Raw genomic sequence first — 15,116 nt, forward strand, 5'->3', positions numbered from 1 at the left:
TTCATTAGGTCTTTGGTTTATTGGTAAAATAATTTTATGGGACAGTTAATTACATGTTTTAAAAACATACTCTTTTTCTGTTCGATACCTCAAAGGTCCATAGTCTGCTCTGTATATAGTGTAGAAGTTCCGCAGGGTGTAGTGGTTCAAACAGGTTGGCTCCAAGTCTGGATGATAAACCATGCAGGTAGGTGGGACAGGAACCTGTTGCATTCTAACAACCTAATAATAAAAATAAGTAACTCATTTAGAATAAATATTACCTGAGGAGGCAACATTACCGCAAAATGCAGATACTGATTGATGAAGCTACATTTATTTGTTAACCTTGTATGTATAAAACAAATGGTGTTGTCAAAGATCGTAGAAATGATTGGCCCCTATAATATAATTGATTACAAATAATTACATCCAGGAGGTGATGTGAAATGATACATTTTTACACAACGGTAAAAGTAAACATGACAACACATTTTGTAGTATTTCGCAACAGAGGAAGGTTAGTCAACATCATATCCACTTTGCATGACTGTTGTATACGTTCTAATATATTATAATTACCATTTGTATTTCTTGGCAACAGATGTTTTCAACTTCAGTGGACATTGTCGAGCAATTTCCACAAGTACACCTAAATATTAAAAAAAACGTTAGATACCCTCCAGACAGTCAATGGACATAAAGTTGTTACTGTGATAGAAACGGTGCAGAATTCAAACTGAAATACTTAATTAACTTACCACTCTGAAACATCTTGCTCCAGTCTAGGTTGTGAAGCTGGTTCGGGTTCTGTTTCGGGATCAGACTCTGGTTGGAACATGTACGGCTGAGCTGAAGCCATGGTTACCGGTAGATAGATGCTAGATCGGATCCGTTTGTTTTGGATCACACTACCATGCTATCAGGGCCCGCCCTACTCTGCATGTAAGTGGCTAGTTGTCCTTACCTAGGTACTGCGCATGTGTGACTCCAAACAAAGATGGGATAGCGGTAAGATGCTTCACTCTGTAGCTAAAACAGAGAGCTCAACAGTCTCTGTTGAAATAGAGTAAAACAGGAGCTGCAGCAATGTGCAGTACAACAAAAATATGATGTTTTTTGAAAATGAAACCATGTAAACCTATTCTGGTACAACCTCTAAATACAATTATGAACCTGAAAATGAGCATAATATCACCTCTTTAACAAATACATTGTGGATATTTTGAAAACGTCTTAAAAAAAAAAAAAAGGCTAAATGTCCTATAGTTAACAAAATAAAGAATGTTCAGGGTTCTCCATCTGAGGAGGAAAGACCAGCATTTCCAAGCCCTGCTTTTAGGAGGCGGATCTGAAGTTTGGCTTTGGTTTGCTGCAGTTTGGTCAGCTTGATTTGTTCCTCTTGATGGAGTATTCTGCTCTTTCAGTTTCTCATTTCGACATGGGGACACGATCATTTTTATTTTTATTTTTACTTTACTATACTGAATAAATTAATTGGTAGCCTATGTCTACTTCATCTACTTTATCACTGTTACAACGGTTACACAAGTCAAGTGCAAAATATAAATAAAAGTATATACACTACATGATACAAATGTATTATTTGACCAATTTTAAAATTTTACTACATTTTCTTCCTGGAATCCACCTTGAAATCCTACCCCCTGTTGGGATCAGGAGAATCCTGTTTTTTTGGATCAAAGTTATCCAAATCCTACTGACAAGTTTTGAACAACACAAACTGAAGGTTTGATCCAGATTAAAACAAGGATTGGATGCCGTAATCTAATCGGATTTCAGAATCCTTCTTTCCCTTTTGAACAACCCATTTTCAAGATTTGATCCAATCCGATAACCAAAATCCGATCAGATTACCTTTGAACAACTGGCCCCATGTTACAAAGTGGTCAATGACCGAACCGTGTGAAGTTTCCTCATTGTTCAGTAAACTGACAATAACCGTATCATCAGCAAACTTCACAAAGTGTCGGTTTTCAGTCACAGAGCGACAGACCAAACACCAAAGAGAGAGAGAGAGAGAGAAAGAGAGAGAGAGAGAGAGAGAAGAACAGGCTGTGTGAACGAGAGCACAGGTGACAGGGGGAAGGGGAACACGAAATGTTTGAGAAACCTAGAGGCAGGGCTGTCTTTGTGACAGAGATATAAAAGTTGATGTGTTTTCTATTTTAGGTGGTCTCAATAGAGAGGAGTCGTGTCTTCTATTTAAGGTGGTCTCAGTAAATGTGTGTTCTGTGTGGGTTCAGTAGAGAATTGTGGAATTTATTTCAGATCTATTTGAAGTTTGTCTCTCTGCAGTAGAAATCCTAAGAGGATCATTCGTTAGTTAATTCTCTGACCTTAAATGGGCCTGATAGACTGTGAGTGTGACAGTATTTAAGCTGACTCACAGAGGAATCTCCTCTCTATCTATCCTTTTCCTCTCTGTCTTCCTGCATTCACCTCTATTATCTGATTCTGTTCTATATTTTCTTTCCATCCTGTTTTAGTCTCCATCTCTCCATGATGGCACCCAAAAAAGTAGAATTAAAGAAGGAAGCAGTGAAAATGTCTCCAGAACCAGAAACGGCTAAAGAACCGGACTTCGACCCACAAAGCATCAAGGTCTGTCTCTCTGTCTGTCTGTTTTTACATGTTATCCCTTTAGAGCTTAAGATGACAAAACAGAAGTTAGTTCAGACTAAAAACGTACTCTTTGAACGGTCTCACAACAGCCCTATTCTTAAGTCTCTGCACCAGCTGCCTGTAAAATACAGGATTCAGTTTAACATCCTCACTCTCACATACTGATCATTGGTCAGGCTCCTGCATGTGGCCGACCTACTGCAGCCTTATTAATTAGCTCGCTCTCTGAGGTCTAACATGTTCAATCTTCTACCTGTTCCTTAACTTTAAGCTTTACTGTAGAGTCCACAGCAGCGAGACTGTGGAACTCTCTGCCTCCTCTACCGTCTGCTGTTTCTCTGGACTCTTGTCTTACCCTTAAAAGGCTTTGAGTTGACCTGTCTGCACATACTGTATTACTTTGTGATTTTCTATAAAAACATTTTACTTACTTATCAGAATGTTAACATCTGGTCGGGGTACAAAGAAGTAACTGACAAATCATTGATGCCTGTTATGTAAAGAGCTCATTCATCAGTATGTGCTGATTTCAGATCAGTGTTTTCTTTTTCAGATTGAGTTCAGCACTGATCAGATCGAAGGTAAAACACACACACACACACACACACACACACACACACACACACACACACACACACACACACACACACACACACACACACTGTTCATATAATCTGTCTGTGTGTGTGTGTGTGTGTGTGTGTGTGTGTGTGTGTGTGTAGAGTTTAAAGAAGCCTTCCAGCTGTTTGACAGAACTGCAGAGAATCAGAAGAAGATCTTGTTCTCTCAGTGTGGAGACGTGATGAGAGCTCTCGGACAAAATCCGACCAACGCTGAAGTCCTCCGAGTGCTGGGACGACCCAAACCTGAGGGTACAAATATATATATATATATATATATATCATGCAGCCCTAATATTAGGGCTGGTATATTAGGGCTGCATGATAAGAGGAAAATCTGCAATAATATTGAACAGCATAACTTACAATAAATAAACATATTAAAGTGTTCTCACTTCTGCTGCTTTCAGTATTCTGCTGAAATACTATAAATAAGACAAAACTAATGAAGAAAATCATTTCCAACATTCTTTTCTTGAACAAATTGAAAATTGAACTGAACATGAAAGGCGTCACTAAAAAAAGAATGACATTTTAAAGTTCAGTTTTCTGCTGATACTTTCTTTCAATTAATACAAAAAATCTCTGAGTGTCTTTCGTGATTGCGCCAGTTGATATTACGACAATGGTGAAGAAATTATATATTGTGCAGCTCTAAAACAAATACATATATTTTTAAAAGGATCCACTTAGCAGGCAGATAAACTTAAGATCTTACTGTGTTCTTAAGATTTCAGACATTATGTAACAACATATGTTTCTCTTCTCTTTTGGAACAGACATGGACAGTAAACTGGTGGACTTTGAGACCTTCCTGCCGATGCTACAACATGTGGCTCAGTCCAGAGACAAAGTATGACACAGAGTTCAGAGTCCGGTCTATGTCCAGGGAGTTATTTAAAGTATTTACTTTTCAGCCTATGTGTGTGTCTGTTTACAGGGAACATACGAGGATTTTGTGGAAGGCCTGAGAGTTTTTGATAAAGAAGGAAACGGGTCGGTGATGGGTGCTGAGCTGAGACATGTTTTGGTCACTCTGGGTACGATCATATCTGATTCTGAATATGTTAAAAATAAAAACTGTTCATGAAAGGTTAAGATGTTTATTTCTGAACAAGTGAAGTTAAGAGAGATTTTTTTCCTCGAAAGCATGCAAATGGAACAACTTATAACTTTTTATATAATCACTCTAACTTAAAGTCAGTGTAAATGCGTAACACGTAACATATCTACTGTGAGAGCGGACAAGAAAACATGTCGACTGCACCGGGAGCAAGTAGGATTTATTTTTTTGTTAGGATAATGCACATTAATCAACATTTCTGTAAATGCGCCAGTGTTAGCGAGATGGCTAATTTTCAACTGTAGTCCTAGTTACCCAGCATGCATGTGGCATGTGCTGTGCCATTCCTCAGAAGCTTGTGTTTTAAAAAAAGACAAGGCCTAAAACAAGTACTAAATGCTAAATATGTGGCATCAAGATAAAGGATTCTGGTTCACACACATCTAATTTTGTTAGACACCTGTGAACTCTAACTGCTCATTTATAGGTTAGCAAACACATTTAGCTCAGCTACCGTTAGCTTGCTTCTTGTTTTAGCTACAACCTATGGGAGGTTAACTCTGACGTCGTTCACAAGATGTTATGAAAAGATGAATGAGTGTTATAATACTGTATATGGCTATGCAGTGTTATGAGCAGCGTGGATGCCACGCAGCAGCTGATACAACACTCCTTATAACCACCAGAGACTCAAGATTTGGACTCTAGCATCTCTGGTTCACACAGCCTAAATCCACACTGAGCATGCTCAGATGTTCTGTCTAAATGTTGTGTGTTATCAGGAGAGAGGATGACAGAGGGGGAAGTGGACAACCTGCTGGCAGGACAGGAAGATGCTAATGGATGTATTAACTATGAAGGTATTGCACACAGTCAATAAATACAAAGTACACTCTCAAATACTGGCTGATGGGAACTGTATTTATGTCTTTCAGCTTTTGTCAAGCACATCATGGCTGGCTGAAACAAAATGTGAGTGAGTTCATCAATTTGTTTCAGAAGTAGAATCTTGTTTCTGTGATACCAACCCTCTCTGTTTGTTTCAGGTTCCTACTCAGAGAGAAGTTCCTGCTCTCTCCATGTTCATGGTTTTGTTCTTATCTTTAAAATGAGAACATCTTACATCTGGAACTGTTGCTTTTTTGCAGTAAACAATTTTCTGTTCAGTTGAGAATCCAGTGTTAAAATAAAACTTATAAACATGTTTTATCCTCCACTGTTTCAGTAAACCTTAAGGTTTTCACTTTGTGTATTTACCAGGGGCGTTTCAAGGACTTGAGGAGGTTCGGTGATTAGCCCGGACCCATTTAAATAAACTGAATGCACTGCTAAACAGCGATTGGCTTGCCCAGCTTATTAATAGCCAGTGTATGTTCATTTTAGCTTCTAGTTTGTAGATGTTAGTAAGATATGGCACCAATATTTGGCCTAATCATAACTGGTCTGGCAACCCAAAGGACAGGGTTTTGTTTCTAAATTTGTCTGGTGACTTATGCTGGGTGGGCAGGGGGGGGTCTGTGGTTCCTCCCCCAGAAAATTTTGAACATTAAACTCTTCATTTCCTGCATTCAGGTGAATTTTTATGCACCTATTACTACCTTTTTCTATAAAATATGTAAAATATGTAAAGGGCAACATAGGGGACAATTAAAATATAAAAACATAATAGAATATATTGCTGTAAGGCTCTTAGGCATTCTGTATTGCTTTCATCTATTTATTCTCCTTTGGATCAACTTTTGTAATTATATCTGAGTCAGCACACATGTAGCCTAGGCATAATTTACTCCTCCCTCCTCTTTTGCGTCTTTTTTTTGGGGAAGTAACCTCCTTAAATGTGCATATGACAATTATTTACCTCAATGATACATTGATTCATTTTAATGAATTAATAAACTCCTGGACTGTAATAGTTCAGATGTGTTTGAGCAAGATTTCTGCTCATATTCCAAACTTGTGCACATTCAAAGTATAAGTCATCCCATCTGTGTTCCCTGAGATTTGGAGGAGTCATGGAGCAGTACTTAAACTTATGTTGTCCTTTTCTTTCACCTTATACTCAAAACATATTAGTTTTGGAATTTTAATTATTGAATTAGATTCCCCTTTCCACCTTGTAGCATGTAATAACCAGAAACACCAGCACATCAGATTGATCCCCAAAACATGTAGGCTAAGCACTGTAATGAAGGTTAATAGAGAGGAGTCCTTAGTTGCAATTTCCAACTTGAACCACTTCTCACACCACTTTGACTTGAATGTAGCCTAATGGTAGAGGCTTCTTGGCTTCAGCTTGAAAAGTTTTGCTTTCAACACAGTCTAATCACCATTGCTTGCATTTGCTATGGCGACAACACGTCATGGGCTTTGCTTATCTGATCTGCTGGATCTTCGATGAGTCGGTACGGCGGCTGCGGTCTAGTCTCTCCTACCCGTGTTGAGCAGGCGAGTTCTCACTGTAGGTTTATGGTGATTTTGGTAGTCTTGACTTCCAATAGCGTTTTTGGCATGGGCGAAGGGAGCAGCCGCCCGGGCCGGCATTATTTCATGACACATGGAGGGCGGCACGAGCACTTACAAAAAAAAAAGCAGTTTTCTACTGTATTATCTATCATGTGTGGGGAATTGGCAAATTGGCGTCCCTGCTTGCTGAGAAGGTACCATGCACACTGCACAGAGAAGCTGTGTGAGAAGGGGAAAGGGGAGGGGGGAGGGGTACAATTCACCTCTGGGTCAAACGGGTTGCTGGGCATAGGCGCCGATACCATTGGTGCACCACTAATACTGAGCACCCACAAAGCTGATTGTGGTTATGTGTCAGTTCAACTTTTCATCTCCAATTCTATCCAGAGTCAAAAGATAGCCTTCTTTATGGCTTTATTATCGAGTTGATAGGCGTGTGTGTTCATGTCGGCCTTCTGAAATGCACTTTTTTTTAAAGGCCGTGCACCCGTGAGCACCCACGGAGGTAAAACTTAAATCGGCGCCTATGTTGCTTGGTCTCCCAAATGGAACGGTCCGGACAAGGGGGGGAATGGGGTATGATAAGGATCTATCAGAGATCTACCCCAACTTTTGGACTGCTCTGAGCATTGCCCTTACTCTGCCAGTCACTGTGGCTCCAACAGAGAGGAGCTTTTCAAAACTAAAGTTGATCAAGTCATACCTGAGGTCAACCATATCCCAGGAACAGATCACTGGCCTTTCCGTCAGGATCAATCACTCAATAGGGGAGCAGATTTCATATGATGACATCACTGATGATTTTGCATAAAGGAATGCCAGAAAGGTTTTAGTTTGTGGTTTCTGTTCTTGGTGCTAAAGTGTAATAATTAGATTCTCTTTACTGTGTTTTCACATTTGTGTGAAGGATTTGTGCTGTTTAGAATATTTATTCTATATTTTATTTGCATATTATTCTTAATATTTTATATTATTGTTGCTCTCTGCTCTTGTTAAATTTTTTATATATCTGATTGTATATATTTTTGGCACATATATATATTATTATTATTATAACAATATATCGTGTGTGTAAACATACTTGGCAATAAAGCTTTTCTGATTCTGATTCTGATGAAAGACAATCGCTCGAAGAGGGCCTCGCCATAGGTGTAATTCAATGTAGAACTGCCACTGTTGACTTCTCACAGCGAGACATGCATTTCAGGCACACGGAGGGAGAGACCGACGGATGGACAGAGAGAGAGAGACACACACACACACACACACACACACACACACACACACGCAGCCACATATATATATAAAATTACCACAGTTTTCCCCACTCATCCTGTCTGAGAGAGAGAGAGAGAGAGAGAGAGAGTTACTTTATTTGTCTCCCAGGGGACTGATAGGGGAGGGATCACTTTATGACAGGCATATTGTGATAGCTGAGATGGTGACGACCACGGGAATGTGTAATGTTTAATTGCTGAGATATAAGCATTTATGTCGAAAAAAACCCACTGCAAACACTGTAAAAAAGTGCAACACATTAATAAAAATATTATTAAATTAAACTATGTTTGGAATGAAGTTAATATAAATTAAATGACACCCTTCATAGTAATCTATTTAATATGAGTAAATTTCATTAGAAAAGTAAAAGGTATTAATTAAAACCTAAACAAAAATATTGGGTGAATACGAAACACAGAAGTTTCTAAATTTGTAAATACTAATAACAAAAAATAATTTAAATCTACATATCAAAAATATATAATTGAGTAATAATGATATACATTAATTAATGCATTGATTTGAATTAATTTATTGAAATCAATTACATCTAAATTTTCTTTCTTGGGAACAAATTAACTTGAGCGTTAACAAAGCCATATTTTATTCATTTTAATGCTAAAGGCATCATAAAACACTAGGGGGTTAGGGTTAAGGGATGAAGCTAGATGACAGTAGGGTTATCGATAGCAGTTCAGAGTGGCAATAGTAACATCCTACACATTTTGTTGTTGATTTGACTTAGTATATGTACACCTCTGTGTGCACATACTATTCTGTGGTGGTGCTACATAATGTTTAACGTGTTTGTTTTTGAAATGGTGCACATTTCTTGCTGTATCTTTAGAAGGGAAGCTCATAGAGAATCAGGACCAAGACTGACGCGTTCAGTTTGCAATGGGTGACAGGAGTGATCATTTGAACAAGTGTGGAGCTGAAAAAGTCCCCCAGAAATGGATTAGGAGCACATTTCAGTCAATTTGGAGTCGATTGGATATGGTTTTGCGATAACTGTTGGTTGAGGGTTGACTTGTTATAACTTTTGGTTTTCATTAACTTAACCAGTTGAGGTTAGGCAGCAAAATGGAATGGTTGTGTTTAGTAAATGTACTATTTATTTACACATATGTCAATTAATCAGGGGGTTAGGCTAATAATATGGCATAATATGCCATATTATGCCATATGAATGAGTTACATTTATCATATTGTATTCCAGCATAGTTTTGAAATTTTGAATACACTAAGTTACTTATTTTTAAGTAACTGCAATTGCATATTCATACTTGTCGGTTTAGTAAACGGTTTCTTTAAATTGCATAGTCATGCTTGTAGGCTTTAAAGTCTATTTTTAGCCTGTAGGTTTATTGAACGGTTTCTTTAAATTGCACAGTCGTGGTTTTAGGTCATGCTTGTACATTTTTAAGACACTTAGTCACTTATTTTATTATTTTCCCGTCTGGATTTTGTGCTGTGTCTATTTTGTTTGAAATTGTTGCATATTCTTGCCTAGATTTTATTCTAAATTTTAGGACACATAGTCAGTCCAAGGGTGGCCCTCCCAAGGTTGATCAGTCCTTGGAATGTGTCCCATAGCCAATTGAAGTTTTATTCAGGGTTACGGTCTGTTTTGAGTTATATAAGGGTCTATTTTGAGGTTTAATTTTCACTATGCTAACTGAAAACACAGTATCTGTGGCACACCGCAATCCCATAGCCGGCGGGCGCCCCCACCCAGGGTGGGAGACGTTGGTCTGGGGGGGGGAAGATATATTTAAAAAAAAAAAGGGGAAAAAGAAAAAAAAAAAAAAGGAAAAACGACCAAAAACACACAAACTATTGGTGAATTTGAGACATTTGTCCAGTTTCTTTGTCCATGATTTGTCTGTGTTTACCCTGACAGACACACATAACTCAACTGGATGCAAAAGTAACATTTTCATCCTTACTCTGTCCATTTGGACATAGTATGGGATAGTAATAATAGTAGTAGTAATAGTAATCATTAGACATGTTCATGCAACTTTGTTCTTGTGTTCAACTTACTAAATTGCTCTTTAATACAAATGCATGTATAGCTTTGAAAAAGTCAATGATCTGAACTGGATATCATGGAACTGTCAGTGTTTCCCTCTCCACTCTCCTGCATGATAATATTACAGTTCATCTACAAAACTGTTGTGGTTGTGGATGTTTCTGTTGCCTGTTTGTATATTTCTGTTGCTGTTCCCTGTTTTGTATATTGATTTTGTATCATTCTGAGGATTGTTCATGTTTCTGTTTATCCTGTTTTGATTGTGTATTTTTGTGAGTAGTGTATGTTTCTGTTTCCTGTTTTATTTTGGTGGTCTGGTTTTCTGTCTTGTCTTGTCTAGTTTTACTTCCTGTGTTTTCCCGCCTGTCTGATTGTCCTAACCCTGCCCTGATGTGTTTCACCTGCTGTATCACCTGTTCCTTAATTGCTTGTTACCTTGTGTATTTAGCCTCTGTTTCTTTTGTCTTGTGTCAGCTCATTGTGTGTGTGTTTGCTTGTGCTTGTGCTAGTCCTTGTCCTTGTCGTTGTCGTGTCTCCCCGTGTCAGTTCGTGTCTGGTTCTTTGCTCCCTGGATTTCACATTGTCACACAAAATTCTGTTAAGAGTATATGCTTAAAATACACAACACACGTCAACGTGTCTCATCTTGGTTCTACTGCTGTTGCTATGTACGTAGGTACGTGAAGACACAAAGCTGCGCCGGACCCTACGCTGTAGCCTGACGTGCACCTCTCTAAAAATGTAACTACATGTCATGGATTGGAAGCATTGCATTTTTCCCGACTCATTTCCTGGTTCACCTTCTCCATAAACAACATGAAATCAAGGAGAGGGTTAACTTCTCCTGCTCCAGATTTCCCACCGTGGTCAGAAAAAACAGGGGAGACACTTTGTTTCTCTCACTATGACTCTAGAGTCGCTACTCGCCGTCACACTCTGACTTCTCCCTCGCTCTACCACACACTCCCCACGCACACACACACATGCCAGCTCGACGCAAACACCAGTGCACAAGTATAAACATCAGGCCACTTACGTAGGTTACGGAGAAAGCTCTGTGTGGAGCCTCCGCAGAACCATAAAACAGCCTTAACCCTTGTGTTAAGGCTGTTTTTTGACACCTTTTTTTCACAGTTTGTTTTTGCTTTTTCCAACGTTTTAAATTGTTAAAGTTTTCTTCTACATATTTTTAGTGCTTATTTCTACGTCCCATATTTTCTGATATAAAACAAAAAGGGTTAACCAACTCTAACCCTAACCCAACATGTGGATGTCCAAGTGAACTCGTTTCCTCCAAACTCTGTTAAGAGTACTTTTAACCCTCATGCCCTCCTTAAAAAAACTTACTCTCGACACCTTCAAGGCAAAAATGTCCACGCACACAAAAACTGTTATTAAATCATCATATATCAATATTTTCTTCTGCTATTTTTTCATAAATCACTTAAACAACTTGTAACCTAATCAAAACTACCAAACATTCAATCATTTTCAGGATTTTAACCCTTTAAATGCCAGTTTATGTATTTGAAGTATTTCATTTTTTATTACAAAAAACACAAAAAATTATTTTTTTTCCATATAATGAATAATATCTAGATGGGGCTTTGGTGGGGATTAGAGGCTTGGATACGTCAAAGATAAGCAACAAAACTTATTTGATTGCATTAGTATTTTTTATGTAGTTCCCGATACTCCCTTTGGACACCTTCGAGGCAAAATGCACATGTCAAAAACTGTTATTAAATCATGATATATCAATATCTTTTTTCTGCTTTTTTCATAAATCACTTTAACAACTTCTAAATTGCTCAAAACTACCAAACATTCAATCATTTTCTGGTTTTAACCCTTTAAATGCCAGTTTTAAATCTTTGAAGTAACAATTATTTATGAAAAACCCAACAAAACATTAATTATTTTCCATAAAATAAATCATAGGGGAATGGGGCTTTGGGTGGGGATTAGAGGCTTGGATATGTCAAAGATAAGCAACAAAACTTATTTGATTGCATTAGTATTTTTTATGTAGTTCCCGATACTCCCTTTGGACACCTTCGAGGCATAAATGGCCCCATTGACTTCCATTATAACCACATGTTTTGATCTCACTGCCTTTACAGTATAAAACCATGCATTCTGTAATGTCAGCATTTCATTTGGAAGAAAAGTAGTCATATTTGACATTTTTACAGTATTTCACCAGATTCAACCATTTTGCCCTTGTAGGCCGATGCATGAAATTATAGTTATATTATGGAGCTCTGTGTGTGTGTGTGTGTTTGTGTGTGTATGTGTGTGTGTTTTTTTTATAAATAATGACATAATTCAAATACATAAACTGGCATTTAAAGGGTTAAAATCCTGAAAATGAATGTTTGGTGGTTTTGATTAGGTAAGAAGTTGTTTAAGTGATTCATGAAAAAAAAGCAGAAAAAAATATTGATATATGATGATTTAATAATAGTTTTTGGTAGTGGGTGACATTTTTGTGAGGTGTGAAGGTCCAGAGGGTACAAAATGAATCATTTAAGTATAAAAGACATGTAAGAGTAAAAAACACTGTATTTAAAAAATCTGACTGAAAAGGATTCCTACAAAATTTCATGCCATAAGAAGTAACACAGCAAAAATGATCACAAAATGAAAAAAAAAAACTTGAGAAAAATGTAAAAAATGACCGAAGAGGGCATGAGGCTTAAAATAAACTACACATGTGACTCATTGTCGAGTGTCTCATTTTGTTTCACAGAAGATTGTGATCCCAGGATTCTTGTCAACTTGTGATTCCATTGAAAGTGTTTGGAGTTTGCAAATGAGGAGACCTCAAGACAGAAGCCTCCTGCAGTCAGTGAGCTTGAACATGACGGGGGGGGGGTATCCTTGGTGAACATGTGAGGAGATCTAAAGAGAGAAGCATCCTTCAGTCAGTCAGCTTGAACCAACGCAGTCTCACTCCCTACTCGTCAAATGTATGACGCATGGTCAACGACCCCTGGCGTTAAGTTTCAACGAAATAGGGGTACCCGTTGCATTATTTTTCGACGGGGGGATCCGTCAGACAGACATTCACGTTAATCCCTCACCGTCGTATATTGATGAAAGAAAAATCACGCCCCCCCTTAACTTGAAATCTGTGACAGTTTTATTATTGGTATTTTTAGCCCAATAACCGCTGTTTTAATCGATATTATTCACAAGATATTATCATGGTTCATATGTATTTCTTTTAATGTTATTATTTATCTATATGTCTATATGGAGAAGGAGAGACTCATCCCTTCTCCCTTCAGCAGCGAGAAGCAATTTCCCAGCATGGAGTGTTTCACACTGTGTTAGTTTTTCTTTTACCCTTTTCCTGCTGTGTGTCTGAACCTTGTACTTCTCATGTTTGCAAATAATGTAACTTTCAGCAGGGGAAAACTCATGCTCCATATATTGATTCCAATATATGCTAATATACTTCACACATTTATATTTAATTTATATTACTGTAAACCATACTACTTTCTTAACTGTATACTACTATCTACACATCTTTATCAATACTAGTGAAACAGTTTTTTTTAATTCCCAACTTGTGTATATATATTTTTTATATTTGTTCTTGTATATTATTATTTCATGTATATTGTATCCTGTTATTTAAGGTATATTCTGTATGTGTGCTGTGTGTCTGATATTTTGCTGCTGCAACACCGTAATTTCCCTTTTTTTTTGGGATCAATAAAAAACTATCACTGCACTGTTTGTCTTATACTGTTTTTTAATTTTTTATTTTTTTAAAAAAATAATTATTTTTTTTTTTTTTATTTATTTTTAATTAAAAATATTATAATTAAATAAATAAAAAAAAAAAAAAAAAAAAAAAAAAAAAAAAAAAAAAAGAAAAAAAAAAAAAAAAAAAAAAAAAAGTGGAGAAAAAAAGAAAAAAAAAAAAAAAAGAAAGAAAAAAAAGGAGATTTTGTTTGAAATTTTTTTTTTTTTTTTTTTTTTTTTTTTTTTTTTTTTTTTTTCCGACAATGCTTTCCTAGCTTTCTGCTTCTTTTTTGCCAGCTCAGCCATGACAATAGTGTGAAAAACTCCATCGCTACCTTGTTCTTATAGCTAGCCGGTTCGTGGATGTGTGCAGTGCCGTGAAGCAATTTGTTAGATGGCGAGACCTGATATCACGCCATACTTCCTGACTTCCTCAGTTGAAAGGGTGGTTGTTCTGCTCACAGGCTTCATTGATTCCGAAGCTGTTCAGTTAAGCTAAATTAAGCTAAAAAAACCTGCATAGTTTCTCTTTAAGTCGCCAAACCATGCTGTGATTCCATATCTGATAATGCTCACCGGTAGAACATGAGCACGATCTGCATAATGCATGATACTCCAAACAGTGTAGCATATGTCTAGGGCTTTTATTGTGAAACGTAAGAATGGAAAGAAAGTCTCTGGTAAATGCTGCCTTTGTGATAGTTGTAGTTGGAGTAGTAAAGTTTTCCTCTGTACAGTCCGTAGGTCAGACATCAGCCTCCGTGTTGTTGTAATATGATCATCAGGAAACACAACGGGATTGGTTGATGTCTTTATTCACGTTGCCAAAGCTCAGAGAAATTGGTCGTTTTGGAAAAAATTACGTCACTTTAACGCTGCGTAATATTTGCGTTCTCTGTGAAAGTATTCGTGATCAAAAACAGTTTGAAAAAATATATTGATGTGCAATTCACATGAAAAAAAGCGCCCCTGGTGTGTAAAGGCCTTCATAGGGTGAAAACGTCCATTAGACTAAGGGCCGTTACAGAGTCAACGTGAGCAACACGAGCAACGCAAACAAGCAACGCGAGCGACGCGCTCCCTTTCATAGTCTAAACAGCGGACGCAAGTAGACCCAAGCGTCACGGGCGATGCGTGAAATGCAATACACCGCCCACGCAACAGAGGGTAGCAGAGTGCTCCACGGTGTTCGGTCGGCAGAGCCAGACCCTCCCGGAGAGTGGCTCTTGTCAGGGACCAGCTGGCTGGCTGATTTCTTTTTATCAGATGC

General features: G+C 37.7%; 1 protein-coding gene across 1 annotated transcript; it reads left to right on the forward strand.

The window, feature by feature from the left end:
- Positions 1-2,397: 2,397 nt before the first annotated feature.
- LOC120573911 (myosin light chain 4-like) lies at positions 2,398-5,512 on the forward strand. The gene is made up of 8 exons (XM_039823826.1): positions 2,398-2,604; positions 3,179-3,206; positions 3,348-3,497; positions 4,025-4,098; positions 4,186-4,285; positions 5,091-5,168; positions 5,244-5,280; positions 5,355-5,512. Exons 1-7 carry the CDS (start codon positions 2,503-2,505, stop codon positions 5,270-5,272), a joined length of 561 nt encoding a protein of 186 aa, XP_039679760.1. The 5' UTR covers positions 2,398-2,502; the 3' UTR covers positions 5,273-5,280; positions 5,355-5,512.
- The last annotated feature ends 9,604 nt before the right edge of the window (positions 5,513-15,116 follow it).

Source organism: Perca fluviatilis, chromosome 15 (assembly GCF_010015445.1).
Source record: "Perca fluviatilis chromosome 15, GENO_Pfluv_1.0, whole genome shotgun sequence".
Classification (NCBI taxonomy): domain Eukaryota; kingdom Metazoa; phylum Chordata; class Actinopteri; order Perciformes; family Percidae; genus Perca; species Perca fluviatilis.

Bases quoted from the DNA above. Each gene is read 5' to 3' on its own strand.
- LOC120573911 (XM_039823826.1), top strand. From the start codon at position 2,503: ATGATGGCACCCAAAAAAGTAGAATTAAAGAAGGAAGCAGTGAAAATG. The intron at 4,286-5,090 runs GTACGATCATAT...GTGTGTTATCAG, and splicing joins ACATGTTTTGGTCACTCTGG to GAGAGAGGATGACAGAGGGG. The intron at 5,169-5,243 runs GTATTGCACACA...TATGTCTTTCAG, and splicing joins TGGATGTATTAACTATGAAG to CTTTTGTCAAGCACATCATG.